We start from the raw sequence: 18,204 nt of genomic DNA, 5'->3' as shown, positions 1-18,204 counted from the left end.
CTCTTCCAGCATGCTCAGCCTCAGCAGCCCTCACCCCTCCCCACAGCCCCACAACAGCCTCCACACTCCCTCATCCTCCTGCATCACCAGCCCTAACACACAACAGCCGTGCCCTGCCTCACACCCCTCTCTTCCAGGGACCCTCCGCACCACAACCATGGCCTGCTGCCAACCCTGCGGACCCACCCCGCTGGCCAACAGCTGCAACGAGCCCTGTGCCCTGCAATGCCAGGACTCCCGCGTCATCATCAACCCTTCCCCCGTGCTGGTCACCCTGCCAGGACCCATCATGACCTCCTTCCCCCAGAACACCGTCGTCGGATCCACCTCCTCGGCTGCCGTTGGCACTGAACTCAATGCCCAGGGACAGCCCATCTCTGGTGGATTTGGCTTCGGCCTTGGCTACGGGCTGGGCTATGGCTATGGGCTGGGAGGCCTGGGCTGCTACGGCAGAAGGGGTGGCTACAACTGCTAAGGGACCTCACTACCGTTCCTGGCAGGGAATTTGACACTATGGCAACACCTCCTGCAAGCCAAGCACCTTAGCTGACGGCTGCCCTGCTTCCACCTCCCTTAATGCCTTCCACTTCTTTCTTTTGTCTTTTCAATCTTCTGCCTCAATAAAGTTCTGTTGCATCCAAGTCTGAGATGACTCTGCTTCTTTTTGCATTCCAGTGCTCTCACACCCTCACCCAGCACATTTCTAGGAAGGAACAGGCCGTTAGGGTGGATGGGAATGGGCACAAAACCTTTCTTAGCAAATAGGTCACCACCAGGAACCAGCAAGTCTCATGTAGGAATCGGGGACCTTGCAGACACCTTCTAAAACGTGACACAAGCCCATTCCCTACTACACCCAAGGATTTGACTCCGTTCTCTCCTGGGCCTAAAACCGGAGGCGCCGTTCCATGCCAGCACACACGTGACAAAATCTCTTCCCAGCAGGACTCTTGAACCTTCACCGCCAACACAGCAGCACCATCCATTTTGGCACAAACTCCGGAGTGCTAATGCTTCCACCCCACTGCTCAGAGTCAGCAACAGCCAAATTTCCAGCACAACGACCAGTTACATTTGGCATATCCCAAGACAAAGACTCCATCTCCTCTTCTATTCTCTGACCAATGTCACAAAGAAAAGTTCCTTCCCTCCTTTGCCCATACAACTTCACCCCTTTTCATTTGCACCCTTCCATCTTTTCCATCACTGCTGAGAGCAGCCAGGCTCCCTGGACTTCACTCCCTGCCATCAGGGATTTACACACACTCATGACACCCCCATCCATCCTTGTCTCCTGGGAATCCCAGCTCTCTCAGGCTCTCCTCTAGGAAAGCTTCTCCAGCCCTTTCTCCATCTTGATGGCCCTCCACTGGTTTTCATTGAGTCTCACTGCCCCCGTCGTCACTGAGGATCTTGAACAGCCGTGGCCTCATGGGTATAACTCTTGACATACTTCCCTTGAGACTTTACTCCATCTGGACTTCATGCCACTCATCCCCAGCCTCTGCGTCCCTGCTCTCAGCCACTCTCGGGCCACTCACTGCACTCTCAGGCAACCTGGGCTTCTTCGCGTGCTCTGGCAGTGTAGAATCGGGAGGACCCTCAGAGGCATCACAAAAGGATGGAGATCAACAGCAGCCACAGCTCCCTCCACATGCCCAGGCTGAGCCACTAACACAGAGCACACACACACAGAGCTCAAACACCATTTGTCCAAGGAAATCCACCAAGACAAGCGGCCACATCCATCGGCATTTGCCACAGCTCAAGACCGCAAAGTCCCTGGCTCTCTTTCTACCCTGCTGCCACTCCACTTTGGCCTCTGCTCCCTTGCACAGCTGCCACCAACACTCCTGGAATTTGTTCACATGGGAAACACCTTTGACATTTGGTCCACATGGAAACCAAGCAATGCCAAGGCTACCAATCTTTAAAAATTTCATTTATTAAAGACCAAAACGAAAAATATCAAGTCCAACCCTTCCCCACGGCATTGGCCAGGCTACCACTAGGCCTCTTACCAAACGACACGGCTCTGCAACATCTAAATCCCTCCTCCTGCCGTGCTGACCGCACCTCCGTCCTGGCCAGTCATTGCCAGAAATTAAACGGACTTTCCTCTAGGAATTTTACCTAACTGCAAACTGAACCTCCCCTGCGGCCACTTGACTCCATTCCCTCTTCTCCTGTGGATGGCTAAAAGGAAGACAAGACTAATACCAATTGATTTCCATTCAGGTAACTCCAGAGGGGAACAAGGTCATGCTTTTTCTGAAAATTGAACAACCCCCACTTCCTTCACCTGCTCCTTATTTGTCTGGTTCTCCTTATCCTTCACCAGTTTTCCATTTCTTGTATAAGAGCCCAGCTCTGTGACCCTTCAGTGTGAAATTCCTGGGCCTGGGTAAGATGAGCGCTATGGATGAGCAAACACAAGACTGTGGTGAGCACGGTGAGCACAGGCATCCCTTTCCTGTCTCCAACATGAAAATCCAGGCATATACAGAGGCTTGGAGAGTTGGAGGCAAGGACAGCAGGGAGACAATGGAATGGAAGAGTCCAGGTGCTCACAGCTAAACAGAGGCAAAGCCCAGACCAGCCTGACACACCTGGGATAATTGGGGACCCATCTTCACATCACACCCACAAACCCAAAAACAGGACTTCTGCTGGCTGACCTCATTGATGACATCCCAGCTCTTCAAAGTATTAGACATCTCTCAGTCCTCTTTGAAAGGTGCCATCAACACCAGACTTCGGCCTCAAATACTCACACTTTAAAGCGGGAATGACTGTGATCAAAGGGGCAGCTCCGCACTCATGGCAAAACTGCAAAGCCCAGAGCAGCCTGACACTGCTGGGAAGAAATGGGGCTGCTTGTCACAGCACACCCACCAACTAAACCGCACCAGTAGCACAAAATGACCTCACAGATGACACGCATATTTCTCCTAGGCTTTTGCTGCATATTCTGGCTTTTCTGACACACATCTTCCATGCCAATCCTCCCAAATACCGACACGCGCTTTAAAGCTGCCGCCAAGGACAGATGGACATGGTCTCAAGAGCAGGACGTGACACGGCGCAGTGGTGCGAAGGAAAGCACTTCTCTCCTGTTGACTCACTAGGCTGTGTCAGGTGACAGGTGCAGCTCACACAATGCCCCAAGGCCATGGGACCAAAGCAATCCCACCCCTCTGGGAGCAGAATAAAAGCCGGCCCAGAGCTTCTCTCCCGCACATTCTTCTCTTCACACCTTCTGTTCCAGCGCTGACAACAAGGTAAGCCTCAAAACCCTGACCCTCCTGCACCCGCACCCCTGACCCCTCTCTTCCAGCATGCTCAGCCTCAGCAGCCCTCACCCCTCCCCACAGCCCCACAACAGCCTCCACACTCCCTCATCCTCCTGCATCACCAGCCCTAACACACAACAGCCGTGCCCTGCCTCACACCCCTCTCTTCCAGGGACCCTCCGCACCACAACCATGGCCTGCTGCCAACCCTGCGGACCCACCCCGCTGGCCAACAGCTGCAACGAGCCCTGTGCCCTGCAATGCCAGGACTCCCGCGTCATCATCAACCCTTCCCCCGTGCTGGTCACCCTGCCAGGACCCATCATGACCTCCTTCCCCCAGAACACCGTCGTCGGATCCACCTCCTCGGCTGCCGTTGGCACTGAACTCAATGCCCAGGGACAGCCCATCTCTGGTGGATTTGGCTTCGGCCTTGGCTACGGGCTGGGCTATGGCTATGGGCTGGGAGGCCTGGGCTGCTACGGCAGAAGGGGTGGCTACAACTGCTAAGGGACCTCACTACCGTTCCTGGCAGGGAATTTGACACTATGGCAACACCTCCTGCAAGCCAAGCACCTTAGCTGACGGCTGCCCTGCTTCCACCTCCCTTAATGCCTTCCACTTCTTTCTTTTGTCTTTTCAATCTTCTGCCTCAATAAAGTTCTGTTGCATCCAAGTCTGAGATGACTCTGCTTCTTTTTGCATTCCAGTGCTCTCACACCCTCACCCAGCACATTTCTAGGAAGGAACAGGCCGTTAGGGTGGATGGGAATGGGCACAAAACCTTTCTTAGCAAATAGGTCACCACCAGGAACCAGCAAGTCTCATGTAGGAATCGGGGACCTTGCAGACACCTTCTAAAACGTGACACAAGCCCATTCCCTACTACACCCAAGGATTTGACTCCGTTCTCTCCTGGGCCTAAAACCGGAGGCGCCGTTCCATGCCAGCACACACGTGACAAAATCTCTTCCCAGCAGGACTCTTGAACCTTCACCGCCAACACAGCAGCATCATCCATTTTGGCACAAACTCCGGAGTGCTAATGCTTCCACCCCACTGCTCAGAGTCAGCAACAGCCAAATTTCCAGCACAACGACCAGTTACATTTGGCATATCCCAAGACAAAGACTCCATCTCCTCTTCTATTCTCTGACCAATGTCACAAAGAAAAGTTCCTTCCCTCCTTTGCCCATACAACTTCACCCCTTTTCATTTGCACCCTTCCATCTTTTCCATCACTGCTGAGAGCAGCCAGGCTCCCTGGACTTCACTCCCTGCCATCAGGGATTTACACACACTCATGACACCCCCATCCATCCTTGTCTCCTGGGAATCCCAGCTCTCTCAGGCTCTCCTCTAGGAAAGCTTCTCCAGCCCTTTCTCCATCTTGATGGCCCTCCACTGGTTTTCATTGAGTCTCACTGCCCCCGTCGTCGCTGAGGATCTTGAACAGCCATGGCCTCATGGGTATAACTCCTGACATACTTCCCTTGAGACTTTACTCCATCTGGACTTCATGCCACTCATCCCCAGCCTCTGCGTCCCTGCTCTCAGCCACTCTCGGGCCACTCACTGCACTCTCAGGCAACCTGGGCTTCTTCGCGTGCTCTGGCAGTGTAGAATCGGGAGGACCCTCAGAGGCATCACAAAAGGATGGAGATCAACAGCAGCCACAGCTCCCTCCACATGCCCAGGCTGAGCCACTAACACAGAGCACACACACCCAGAGCTCAAACACCATTTGTCCAAGGAAATCCACCAAGACAAGCGGCCACATCCATCGGCATTTGCCACAGCTCAAGACCGCAAAGTCCCTGGCTCTCTTTCTACCCTGCTGCCACTCCACTTTGGCCTCTGCTCCCTTGCACAGCTGCCACCAACACTCCTGGAATTTGTTCACATGGGAAACACCTTTGACATTTGGTCCACATGGAAACCAAGCAATGCCAAGGCTACCAATCTTTAAAAATTTCATTTATTAAAGACCAAAACGAAAAATATCAAGTCCAACCCTTCCCCACGGCATTGGCCAGGCTACCACTAGGCCTCTTACCAAACGACACGGCTCTGCAACATCTAAATCCCTCCTCCTGCCGTGCTGACCGCACCTCCGTCCTGGCCAGTCATTGCCAGAAATTAAACGGACTTTCCTCTAGGAATTTTACCTAACTGCAAACTGAACCTCCCCTGCGGCCACTTGACTCCATTCCCTCTTCTCCTGTGGATGGCTAAAAGGAAGACAAGACTAATACCAATTGATTTCCATTCAGGTAACTCCAGAGGGGAACAAGGTCATGCTTTTTCTGAAAATTGAACAACCCCCACTTCCTTCACCTGCTCCTTATTTGTCTGGTTCTCCTTATCCTTCACCAGTTTTCCATTTCTTGTATAAGAGCCCAGCTCTGTGACCCTTCAGTGTGAAGTTCCTGGGCCTGGGTAAGATGAGCGCTATGGATGAGCAAACACAAGACTGTGGTGAGCACGGTGAGCACAGGCATCCCTTTCCTGTCTCCAACATGAAAATCCAGGCATATACAGAGGCTTGGAGAGTTGGAGGCAAGGATAGCAGGGAGACAATGGAATGGAAGAGTCCAGGTGCTCACAGCTAAACAGAGGCAAAGCCCAGACCAGCCTGACACACCTGGGATAATTGGGGACCCATCTTCACATCACACCCACAAACCCAAAAACAGGACTTCTGCTGGCTGACCTCATTGATGACATCCCAGCTCTTCAAAGTATTAGACATCTCTCAGTCCTCTTTGAAAGGTGCCATCAACACCAGACTTCGGCCTCAAATACTCACACTTTAAAGCGGGAATGACTGGGATCAAAGGGGCAGCTCCGCACTCATGGCAAAACTGCAAAGCCCAGAGCAGCCTGACACTGCTGGGAAGAAATGGGGCTGCTTGTCACAGCACACCCACCAACTAAACCGCACCAGTAGCACAAAATGACCTCACAGATGACACGCATATTTCTCCTAGGCTTTTGCTGCATATTCTGGCTTTTCTGACACACATCTTCCATGCCAATCCTCCCAAATACCGACACGCGCTTTAAAGCTGCCGCCAAGGACAGATGGACATGGTCTCAAGAGCAGGACGTGACACGGTGCAGTGGTGCGAAGGAAAGCACTTCTCTCCTGTTGACTCACTAGGCTGTGTCAGGTGACAGGTGCAGCTCACACAATGCCCCAAGGCCATGGGACCAAAGCAATCCCACCCCTCTGGGAGCAGAATAAAAGCCGGCCCAGAGCTTCTCTCCCGCACATTCTTCTCTTCACACCTTCTGTTCCAGCGCTGACAACAAGGTAAGCCTCAAAACCCTGACCCTCCTGCACCCGCACCCCTGACCCCTCTCTTCCAGCATGCTCAGCCTCAGCAGCCCTCACCCCTCCCCACAGCCCCACAACAGCCTCCACACTCCCTCATCCTCCTGCATCACCAGCCCTAACACACAACAGCCGTGCCCTGCCTCACACCCCTCTCTTCCAGGGACCCTCCGCACCACAACCATGGCCTGCTGCCAACCCTGCGGACCCACCCCGCTGGCCAACAGCTGCAACGAGCCCTGTGCCCTGCAATGCCAGGACTCCCGCGTCATCATCAACCCTTCCCCCGTGCTGGTCACCCTGCCAGGACCCATCATGACCTCCTTCCCCCAGAACACCGTCGTCGGATCCACCTCCTCGGCTGCCGTTGGCACTGAACTCAATGCCCAGGGACAGCCCATCTCTGGTGGATTTGGCTTCGGCCTTGGCTACGGGCTGGGCTATGGCTATGGGCTGGGAGGCCTGGGCTGCTACGGCAGAAGGGGTGGCTACAACTGCTAAGGGACCTCACTACCGTTCCTGGCAGGGAATTTGACACTATGGCAACACCTCCTGCAAGCCAAGCACCTTAGCTGACGGCTGCCCTGCTTCCACCTCCCTTAATGCCTTCCACTTCTTTCTTTTGTCTTTTCAATCTTCTGCCTCAATAAAGTTCTGTTGCATCCAAGTCTGAGATGACTCTGCTTCTTTTTGCATTCCAGTGCTCTCACACCCTCACCCAGCACATTTCTAGGAAGGAACAGGCCGTTAGGGTGGATGGGAATGGGCACAAAACCTTTCTTAGCAAATAGGTCACCACCAGGAACCAGCAAGTCTCATGTAGGAATCAGGGACCTTGCAGACACCTTCTAAAACGTGACACAAGCCCATTCCCTACTACACCCAAGGATTTGACTCCGTTCTCTCCTGGGCCTAAAACCGGAGGCGCCGTTCCATGCCAGCACACACGTGACAAAATCTCTTCCCAGCAGGACTCTTGAACCTTCACCGCCAACACAGCAGCATCATCCATTTTGGCACAAACTCCGGAGTGCTAATGCTTCCACCCCACTGCTCAGAGTCAGCAACAGCCAAATTTCCAGCACAACGACCAGTTACATTTGGCATATCCCAAGACAAAGACTCCATCTCCTCTTCTATTCTCTGACCAATGTCACAAAGAAAAGTTCCTTCCCTCCTTTGCCCATACAACTTCACCCCTTTTCATTTGCACCCTTCCATCTTTTCCATCACTGCTGAGAGCAGCCAGGCTCCCTGGACTTCACTCCCTACCATCAGGGATTTACACACACTCATGACACCCCCCTCCATCCTTGTCTCCTGGGAATCCCAGCTCTCTCAGGCTCTCCTCTAGGAAAGCTTCTCCAGCCCTTTCTCCATCTTGATGGCCCTCCACTGGTTTTCATGGAGTCTCACTGCCCCCGTCGTCGCTGAGGATCTTGAACAGACTCGGCCTCATGGGTATAACTCTTGACATACTTCCCTTGAGACTTTACTCCATCTGGACTTCATGCCACTCATCCCCAGCCTCTGCGTCCCTGCTCTCAGCCACTCTCGGGCCACTCACTGCACTCTCAGGCAACCTGGGCTTCTTCGCGTGCTCTGGCAGTGTAGAATCGGGAGGACCCTCAGAGGCATCACAAAAGGATGGAGATCAACAGCAGCCACAGCTCCCTCCACATGCCCAGGCTGAGCCACTAACACAGAGCACACACACACAGAGCTCAAACACCATTTGTCCAAGGAAATCCACTAAGACAAGCAGCCACATCCATCGGCATTTGCCACAACTCAAGACCGCAAAGTCCCTGGCTCTCTTTCTACCCTGCTGCCACTCCACTTTGGCCTCTGCTCCCTTGCACAGCTGCCACCAACACTCCTGGAATTTGTTCACATGGGAAACACCTTTGACATTTGGTCCACATGGAAACCAAGCAATGCCAAGGCTACCAATCTTTAAAAATTTCATTTATTAAAGACCAAAACGAAAAATATCAAGTCCAACCCTTCCCCACGGCATTGGCCAGGCTACCACTAGGCCTCTTACCAAACGACACGGCTCTGCAACATCTAAATCCCTCCTCCTGCCGTGCTGACCGCACCTCCGTCCTGGCCAGTCATTGCCAGAAATTAAACGGACTTTCCTCTAGGAATTTTACCTAACTGCAAACTGAACCTCCCCTGCGGCCACTTGACTCCATTCCCTCTTCTCCTGTGGATGGCTAAAAGGAAGACAAGACTAATACCAATTGATTTCCATTCAGGTAACTCCAGAGGGGAACAAGGTCATGCTTTTTCTGAAAATTGAACAACCCCCACTTCCTTCACCTGCTCCTTATTTGTCTGGTTCTCCTTATCCTTCACCAGTTTTCCATTTCTTGTATAAGAGCCCAGCTCTGTGACCCTTCAGTGTGAAATTCCTGGGCCTGGGTAAGATGAGCGCTATGGATGAGCAAACACAAGACTGTGGTGAGCACGGTGAGCACAGGCATCCCTTTCCTGTCTCCAACATGAAAATCCAGGCATATACAGAGGCTTGGAGAGTTGGAGGCAAGGACAGCAGGGAGACAATGGAATGGAAGAGTCCAGGTGCTCACAGCTAAACAGAGGCAAAGCCCAGACCAGCCTGACACACCTGGGATAATTGGGGACCCATCTTCACATCACACCCACAAACCCAAAAACAGGACTTCTGCTGGCTGACCTCATTGATGACATCCCAGCTCTTCAAAGTATTAGACATCTCTCAGTCCTCTTTGAAAGGTGCCATCAACACCAGACTTCGGCCTCAAATACTCACACTTTAAAGCGGGAATGACTGTGATCAAAGGGGCAGCTCCGCACTCATGGCAAAACTGCAAAGCCCAGAGCAGCCTGACACTGCTGGGAAGAAATGGGGCTGCTTGTCACAGCACACCCACCAACTAAACCGCACCAGTAGCACAAAATGACCTCACAGATGACACGCATATTTCTCCTAGGCTTTTGCTGCATATTCTGGCTTTTCTGACACACATCTTCCATGCCAATCCTCCCAAATACCGACACGCGCTTTAAAGCTGCCGCCAAGGACAGATGGACATGGTCTCAAGAGCAGGACGTGACACGGCGCAGTGGTGCGAAGGAAAGCACTTCTCTCCTGTTGACTCACTAGGCTGTGTCAGGTGACAGGTGCAGCTCACACAATGCCCCAAGGCCATGGGACCAAAGCAATCCCACCCCTCTGGGAGCAGAATAAAAGCCGGCCCAGAGCTTCTCTCCCGCACATTCTTCTCTTCACACCTTCTGTTCCAGCGCTGACAACAAGGTAAGCCTCAAAACCCTGACCCTCCTGCACCCGCACCCCTGACCCCTCTCTTCCAGCATGCTCAGCCTCAGCAGCCCTCACCCCTCCCCACAGCCCCACAACAGCCTCCACACTCCCTCATCCTCCTGCATCACCAGCCCTAACACACAACAGCCGTGCCCTGCCTCACACCCCTCTCTTCCAGGGACCCTCCGCACCACAACCATGGCCTGCTGCCAACCCTGCGGACCCACCCCGCTGGCCAACAGCTGCAACGAGCCCTGTGCCCTGCAATGCCAGGACTCCCGCGTCATCATCAACCCTTCCCCCGTGCTGGTCACCCTGCCAGGACCCATCATGACCTCCTTCCCCCAGAACACCGTCGTCGGATCCACCTCCTCGGCTGCCGTTGGCACTGAACTCAATGCCCAGGGACAGCCCATCTCTGGTGGATTTGGCTTCGGCCTTGGCTACGGGCTGGGCTATGGCTATGGGCTGGGAGGCCTGGGCTGCTACGGCAGAAGGGGTGGCTACAACTGCTAAGGGACCTCACTACCGTTCCTGGCAGGGAATTTGACACTATGGCAACACCTCCTGCAAGCCAAGCACCTTAGCTGACGGCTGCCCTGCTTCCACCTCCCTTAATGCCTTCCACTTCTTTCTTTTGTCTTTTCAATCTTCTGCCTCAATAAAGTTCTGTTGCATCCAAGTCTGAGATGACTCTGCTTCTTTTTGCATTCCAGTGCTCTCACACCCTCACCCAGCACATTTCTAGGAAGGAACAGGCCGTTAGGGTGGATGGGAATGGGCACAAAACCTTTCTTAGCAAATAGGTCACCACTAGGAACCAGCAAGTCTCATGTAGGAATCAGGGACCTTGCAGACACCTTCTAAAACGTGACACAAGCCCATTCCCTACTACACCCAAGGATTTGACTCCGTTCTCTCCTGGGCCTAAAACCGGAGGCGCCGTTCCATGCCAGCACACACGTGACAAAATCTCTTCCCAGCAGGACTCTTGAACCTTCACCGCCAACACAGCAGCATCATCCATTTTGGCACAAACTCCGGAGTGCTAATGCTTCCACCCCACTGCTCAGAGTCAGCAACAGCCAAATTTCCAGCACAACGACCAGTTACATTTGGCATATCCCAAGACAAAGACTCCATCTCCTCTTCTATTCTCTGACCAATGTCACAAAGAAAAGTTCCTTCCCTCCTTTGCCCATACAACTTCACCCCTTTTCATTTGCACCCTTCCATCTTTTCCATCACTGCTGAGAGCAGCCAGGCTCCCTGGACTTCACTCCCTGCCATCAGGGATTTACACACACTCAGAACACCCCCATCCATCCTAGTCTCCTGGGAATCCCAGCTCTCTCAGGCTCTCCTCTAGGAAAGCTTCTCCAGCCCTTTCTCCATCTTGATGGCCCTCCACTGGTTTTCATGGAGTCTCACTGCCCCCGTCGTCGCTGAGGATCTTGAACAGACTCGGCCTCATGGGTATAACTCTTGACATACTTCCCTTGAGACTTTACTCCACCTGGACTTCATGCCACTCATCCCCAGCCTCTGCGTCCCTGCTCTCAGCCACTCTCGGGCCACTCACTGCACTCTCAGGCAACCTGGGCTTCTTCACGTGCTCTGGCAGTGTAGAATCGGGAGGACCCTCAGAGGCATCACAAAAGGATGGAGATCAACAGCAGCCACAGCTCCCTCCACATGCCCAGGCTGAGCCACTAACACAGAGCACACACACACAGAGCTCAAACACCATTTGTCCAAGGAAATCCACCAAGACAAGCGGCCACATCCATCGGCATTTGCCACAACTCAAGACCGCAAAGTCCCTGGCTCTCTTTCTACCCTGCTGCCGCTCCACTTTGGCCTCTGCTCCCTTGCACAGCTGCCACCAACACTCCTGGAATTTGTTCACATGGGAAACACCTTTGACATTTGGTCCACATGGAAACCAAGCAATGCCAAGGCTACCAATCTTTAAAAATTTCATTTATTAAAGACCAAAACGAAAAATATCAAGTCCAACCCTTCCCCACGGCATTGGCCAGGCTACCACTAGGCCTCTTACCAAACGACACGGCTCTGCAACATCTAAATCCCTCCTCCTGCCGTGCTGACCGCACCTCCGTCCTGGCCAGTCATTGCCAGAAATTAAACGGACTTTCCTCTAGGAATTTTACCTAACTGCAAACTGAACCTCCCCTGCGGCCACTTGACTCCATTCCCTCTTCTCCTGTGGATGGCTAAAAGGAAGACAAGACTAATACCAATTGATTTCCATTCAGGTAACTCCAGAGGGGAACAAGGTCAAGCTTTTTCTGAAAATTGAACAACCCCCACTTCCTTCACCTGCTCCTTATTTGTCTGGTTCTCCTTATCCTTCACCAGTTTTCCATTTCTTGTATAAGAGCCCAGCTCTGTGACCCTTCAGTGTGAAATTCCTGGGCCTGGGTAAGATGAGCGCTATGGATGAGCAAACACAAGACTGTGGTGAGCACGGTGAGCACAGGCATCCCTTTCCTGTCTCCAACATGAAAATCCAGGCATATACAGAGGCTTGGAGAGTTGGAGGCAAGGACAGCAGGGAGACAGTGGAATGGAAGAGTCCAGGTGCTCACAGCTAAACAGAGGCAAAGCCCAGACCAGCCTGACACACCTGGGATAATTGGGGACCCATCTTCACATCACACCCACAAACCCAAAAACAGGACTTCTGCTGGCTGACCTCATTGATGACATCCCAGCTCTTCAAAGTATTAGACATCTCTCAGTCCTCTTTGAAAGGTGCCATCAACACCAGACTTCGGCCTCAAATACTCACACTTTAAAGCGGGAATGACTGGGATCAAAGGGGCAGCTCCGCACTCATGGCAAAACTGCAAAGCCCAGAGCAGCCTGACACTGCTGGGAAGAAATGGGGCTGCTTGTCACAGCACACCCACCAACTAAACCGCACCAGTAGCACAAAATGACCTCACAGATGACACGCATATTTCTCCTAGGCTTTTGCTGCATATTCTGGCTTTTCAGACACACATCTTCCATGCCAATCCTCCCAAATACCGACACGCGCTTTAAAGCTGCCGCCAAGGACAGATGGACATGGTCTCAAGAGCAGGACGTGACACGGCGCAGTGGTGCGAAGGAAAGCACTTCTCTCCTGTTGACTCACTAGGCTGTGTCAGGTGACAGGTGCAGCTCACACAATGCCCCAAGGCCATGGGACCAAAGCAATCCCACCCCTCTGGGAGCAGAATAAAAGCCGGCCCAGAGCTTCTCTCCCGCACATTCTTCTCTTCACACCTTCTGTTCCAGCGCTGACAACAAGGTAAGCCTCAAAACCCTGACCCTCCTGCACCCGCACCCCTGACCCCTCTCTTCCAGCATGCTCAGCCTCAGCAGCCCTCACCCCTCCCCACAGCCCCACAACAGCCTCCACACTCCCTCATCCTCCTGCATCACCAGCCCTAACACACAACAGCCGTGCCCTGCCTCACACCCCTCTCTTCCAGGGACCCTCCGCACCACAACCATGGCCTGCTGCCAACCCTGCGGACCCACCCCGCTGGCCAACAGCTGCAACGAGCCCTGTGCCCTGCAATGCCAGGACTCCCGCGTCATCATCAACCCTTCCCCCGTGCTGGTCACCCTGCCAGGACCCATCATGACCTCCTTCCCCCAGAACACCGTCGTCGGATCCACCTCCTCGGCTGCCGTTGGCACTGAACTCAATGCCCAGGGACAGCCCATCTCTGGTGGATTTGGCTTCGGCCTTGGCTACGGGCTGGGCTATGGCTATGGGCTGGGAGGCCTGGGCTGCTACGGCAGAAGGGGTGGCTACAACTGCTAAGGGACCTCACTACCGTTCCTGGCAGGGAATTTGACACTATGGCAACACCTCCTGCAAGCCAAGCACCTTAGCTGACGGCTGCCCTGCTTCCACCTCCCTTAATGCCTTCCACTTCTTTCTTTTGTCTTTTCAATCTTCTGCCTCAATAAAGTTCTGTTGCATCCAAGTCTGAGATGACTCTGCTTCTTTTTGCATTCCAGTGCTCTCACACCCTCACCCAGCACATTTCTAGGAAGGAACAGGCCGTTAGGGTGGATGGGAATGGGCACAAAACCTTTCTTAGCAAATAGGTCACCACTAGGAACCAGCAAGTCTCATGTAGGAATCAGGGACCTTGCAGACACCTTCTAAAACGTGACACAAGCCCATTCCCTACTACACCCAAGGATTTGACTCCGTTCTCTCCTGGGCCTAAAACCGGAGGCGCCGTTCCATGCCAGCACACACGTGACAAAATCTCTTCCCAGCAGGACTCTTGAACCTTCACCGCCAACACAGCAGCATCATCCATTTTGGCACAAACTCCGGAGTGCTAATGCTTCCACCCCACTGCTCAGAGTCAGCAACAGCCAAATTTCCAGCACAACGACCAGTTACATTTGGCATATCCCAAGACAAAGACTCCATCTCCTCTTCTATTCTCTGACCAATGTCACAAAGAAAAGTTCCTTCCCTCCTTTGCCCATACAACTTCACCCCTTTTCATTTGCACCCTTCCATCTTTTCCATCACTGCTGAGAGCAGCCAGGCTCCCTGGACTTCACTCCCTACCATCAGGGATTTAAACACACTCATGACACCCCCCTCCATCCTTGTCTCCTGGGAATCCCAGCTCTCTCAGGCTCTCCTCTAGGAAAGCTTCTCCAGCCCTTTCTCCATCTTGATGGCCCTCCACTGGTTTTCATTGAGTCTCACTGCCCCCGTCGTCACTGAGGATCTTGAACAGGCTTGACCTCATGGGTATAACTCCTGACATACTTCCCTTGAGACTTTACTCCACCTGGACTTCATGCCACTCATCCCCAGCCTCTGCGTCCCTGCTCTCAGCCACTCTCGGGCCACTCACTGCACTCTCAGGCAACCTGGGCTTCTTCACATGCTCTGGCAGTGAAGAATTGGGAGGACCCTCAGAGGCATCACAAAAGGATGGAGATCAACAGCAGCCACAGCTCCCTCCACATGCCCAGGCTGAGCCACTAACACAGAGCACACACACCCAGAGCTCAAACACCATTTGTCCAAGGAAATCCACCAAGACAAGCGGCCACATCCATCGGCATTTGCCACAACTCAAGACCGCAAAGTCCCTGGCTCTCTTTCTACCCTGCTGCCACTCCACTTTGGCCTCTGCTCCCTTGCACAGCTGCCACCAACACTCCTGGAATTTGTTCACATGGGAAACACCTTTGACATTTGGTCCACATGGAAACCAAGCAATGCCAAGGCTACCAATCTTTAAAAATTTCATTTATTAAAGACCAAAACGAAAAATATCAAGTCCAACCCTTCCCCACGGCATTGGCCAGGCTACCACTAGGCCTCTTACCAAACGACACGGCTCTGCAACATCTAAATCCCTCCTCCTGCCGTGCTGACCGCACCTCCGTCCTGGCCAGTCATTGCCAGAAATTAAACGGACTTTCCTCTAGGAATTTTACCTAACTGCAAACTGAACCTCCCCTGCGGCCACTTGACTCCATTCCCTCTTCTCCTGTGGATGGCTAAAAGGAAGACAAGACTAATACCAATTGATTTCCATTCAGGTAACTCCAGAGGGGAACAAGGTCATGCTTTTTCTGAAAATTGAACAACCCCCACTTCCTTCACCTGCTCCTTATTTGTCTGGTTCTCCTTATCCTTCACCAGTTTTCCATTTCTTGTATAAGAGCCCAGCTCTGTGACCCTTCAGTGTGAAATTCCTGGGCCTGGGTAAGATGAGCGCTATGGATGAGCAAACACAAGACTGTGGTGAGCACGGTGAGCACAGGCATCCCTTTCCTGTCTCCAACATGAAAATCCAGGCATATACAGAGGCTTGGAGAGTTGGAGGCAAGGACAGCAGGGAGACAATGGAATGGAAGAGTCCAGGTGCTCACAGCTAAACAGAGGCAAAGCCCAGACCAGCCTGACACACCTGGGATAATTGGGGACCCATCTTCACATCACACCCACAAACCCAAAAACAGGACTTCTGCTGGCTGACCTCATTGATGACATCCCAGCTCTTCAAAGTATTAGACATCTCTCAGTCCTCTTTGAAAGGTGCCATCAACACCAGACTTCGGCCTCAAATACTCACACTTTAAAGCGGGAATGACTGGGATCAAAGGGGCAGCTCCGCACTCATGGCAAAACTGCAAAGCCCAGAGCAGCCTGACACTGCTGGGAAGAAATGGGGCTGCTTGTCACAGCACACCCACCAACTAAACCGCACCAGTAGCACAAAATGACCTCACAGATGACACGCGTATTTCTCCTAGGCTTTTGCTGCATATTCTGGCTTTTCTGACACACATCTTCCATGCCAATCCTCCCAAATACCGACACGCGCTTTAAAGCTGCCGCCAAGGACAGATGGACATGGTCTCAAGAGCAGGACGTGACACGGTGCAGTGGTGCGAAGGAAAGCACTTCTCTCCTGTTGACTCACTAGGCTGTGTCAGGTGACAGGTGCAGCTCACACAATGCCCCAAGGCCATGGGACCAAAGCAATCCCACCCCTCTGGGAGCAGAATAAAAGCCGGCCCAGAGCTTCTCTCCCGCACATTCTTCTCTTCACACCTTCTGTTCCAGCGCTGACAACAAGGTAAGCCTCAAAACCCTGACCCTCCTGCACCCGCACCCCTGACCCCTCTCTTCCAGCATGCTCAGCCTCAGCAGCCCTCACCCCTCCCCACAGCCCCACAACAGCCTCCACACTCCCTCATCCTCCTGCATCACCAGCCCTAACACACAACAGCCGTGCCCTGCCTCACACCCCTCTCTTCCAGGGACCCTCCGCACCACAACCATGGCCTGCTGCCAACCCTGCGGACCCACCCCGCTGGCCAACAGCTGCAACGAGCCCTGTGCCCTGCAATGCCAGGACTCCCGCGTCATCATCAACCCTTCCCCCGTGCTGGTCACCCTGCCAGGACCCATCATGACCTCCTTCCCCCAGAACACCGTCGTCGGATCCACCTCCTCGGCTGCCGTTGGCACTGAACTCAATGCCCAGGGACAGCCCATCTCTGGTGGATTTGGCTTCGGCCTTGGCTACGGGCTGGGCTATGGCTATGGGCTGGGAGGCCTGGGCTGCTACGGCAGAAGGGGTGGCTACAACTGCTAAGGGACCTCACTACCGTTCCTGGCAGGGAATTTGACACTATGGCAACACCTCCTGCAAGCCAAGCACCTTAGCTGACGGCTGCCCTGCTTCCACCTCCCTTAATGCCTTCCACTTCTTTCTTTTGTCTTTTCAATCTTCTGCCTCAATAAAGTTCTGTTGCATCCAAGTCTGAGATGACTCTGCTTCTTTTTGCATTCCAGTGCTCTCACACCCTCACCCAGCACATTTCTAGGAAGGAACAGGCCGTTAGGGTGGATGGGAATGGGCACAAAACCTTTCTTAGCAAATAGGTCACCACCAGGAACCAGCAAGTCTCATGTAGGAATCGGGGACCTTGCAGACACCTTCTAAAACGTGACACAAGCCCATTCCCTACTACACCCAAGGATTTGACTCCGTTCTCTCCTGGGCCTAAAACCGGAGGCGCCGTTCCATGCCAGCACACACGTGACAAAATCTCTTCCCAGCAGGACTCTTGAACCTTCACCGCCAACACAGCAGCATCATCCATTTTGGCACAAACTCCGGAGTGCTAATGCTTCCACCCCACTGCTCAGAGTCAGCAACAGCCAAATTTCCAGCACAACGACCAGTTACATTTGGCATATCCCAAGACAAAGACTCCATCTCCTCTTCTATTCTCTGACCAATGTCACAAAGAAAAGTTCCTTCCCTCCTTTGCCCATACAACTTCACCCCTTTTCATTTGCACCCTTCCATCTTTTCCATCACTGCTGAGAGCAGCCAGGCTCCCTGGACTTCACTCCCTGCCATCAGGGATTTACACACACTCATGACACCCCCATCCATCCTTGTCTCCTGGGAATCCCAGCTCTCTCAGGCTCTCCTCTAGGAAAGCTTCTCCAGCCCTTTCTCCATCTTGATGGCCCTCCACTGGTTTTCATTGAGTCTCACTGCCCCCGTCGTCACTGAGGATCTTGAACAGGCTCGGCCTCATGGGTATAACTCTTGACATACTTCCCTTGAGACTTTACTCCACCTGGACTTCATGCCACTCATCCCCAGCCTCTGCGTCCCTGCTCTCAGCCACTCTCGGGCCACTCACTGCACTCTCAGGCAACCTGGGCT

At 53.2% G+C, this 18,204-nt stretch overlaps 6 protein-coding genes across 6 annotated transcripts; all 6 read left to right on the top strand.

Annotated features, from left to right (window-relative positions):
* The first annotated feature begins 157 nt into the window (after nucleotides 1-157).
* On the top strand, nucleotides 158-475 carry LOC134051118 (feather beta keratin-like). The gene has a single exon (XM_062504673.1). The coding sequence runs from the start codon at nucleotides 158-160 to the stop codon at nucleotides 473-475; it is 318 nt and encodes a 105-aa protein (XP_062360657.1).
* Nucleotides 476-3,485: 3,010 nt separating this feature from the next.
* LOC134051108 (feather beta keratin-like) lies at nucleotides 3,486-3,803 on the top strand. Its single transcript, XM_062504661.1, has one exon. It carries the CDS (start codon nucleotides 3,486-3,488, stop codon nucleotides 3,801-3,803), a length of 318 nt encoding a protein of 105 aa, XP_062360645.1.
* A 3,010-nt stretch (nucleotides 3,804-6,813) lies between these two features.
* Nucleotides 6,814-7,131, top strand: LOC134051103 (feather beta keratin-like). Its single transcript, XM_062504648.1, has one exon. The coding sequence runs from the start codon at nucleotides 6,814-6,816 to the stop codon at nucleotides 7,129-7,131; it is 318 nt and encodes a 105-aa protein (XP_062360632.1).
* Nucleotides 7,132-10,141: 3,010 nt separating this feature from the next.
* Nucleotides 10,142-10,459, top strand: LOC134051097 (feather beta keratin-like). Its single transcript, XM_062504634.1, has one exon. It carries the CDS (start codon nucleotides 10,142-10,144, stop codon nucleotides 10,457-10,459), a length of 318 nt encoding a protein of 105 aa, XP_062360618.1.
* Nucleotides 10,460-13,469: 3,010 nt separating this feature from the next.
* On the top strand, nucleotides 13,470-13,787 carry LOC134051092 (feather beta keratin-like). The gene has a single exon (XM_062504621.1). It carries the CDS (start codon nucleotides 13,470-13,472, stop codon nucleotides 13,785-13,787), a length of 318 nt encoding a protein of 105 aa, XP_062360605.1.
* Nucleotides 13,788-16,797: 3,010 nt separating this feature from the next.
* LOC134051084 (feather beta keratin-like) lies at nucleotides 16,798-17,115 on the top strand. The gene has a single exon (XM_062504609.1). It carries the CDS (start codon nucleotides 16,798-16,800, stop codon nucleotides 17,113-17,115), a length of 318 nt encoding a protein of 105 aa, XP_062360593.1.
* Nucleotides 17,116-18,204: the final 1,089 nt, after the last annotated feature.

This window comes from Cinclus cinclus, chromosome 1, assembly GCF_963662255.1.
Source record: "Cinclus cinclus chromosome 1, bCinCin1.1, whole genome shotgun sequence".
Classification (NCBI taxonomy): domain Eukaryota; kingdom Metazoa; phylum Chordata; class Aves; order Passeriformes; family Cinclidae; genus Cinclus; species Cinclus cinclus.
Note: the sequence above shows the minus strand (reverse complement) of the source record. Positions and strands in the feature narration are given on the sequence as shown.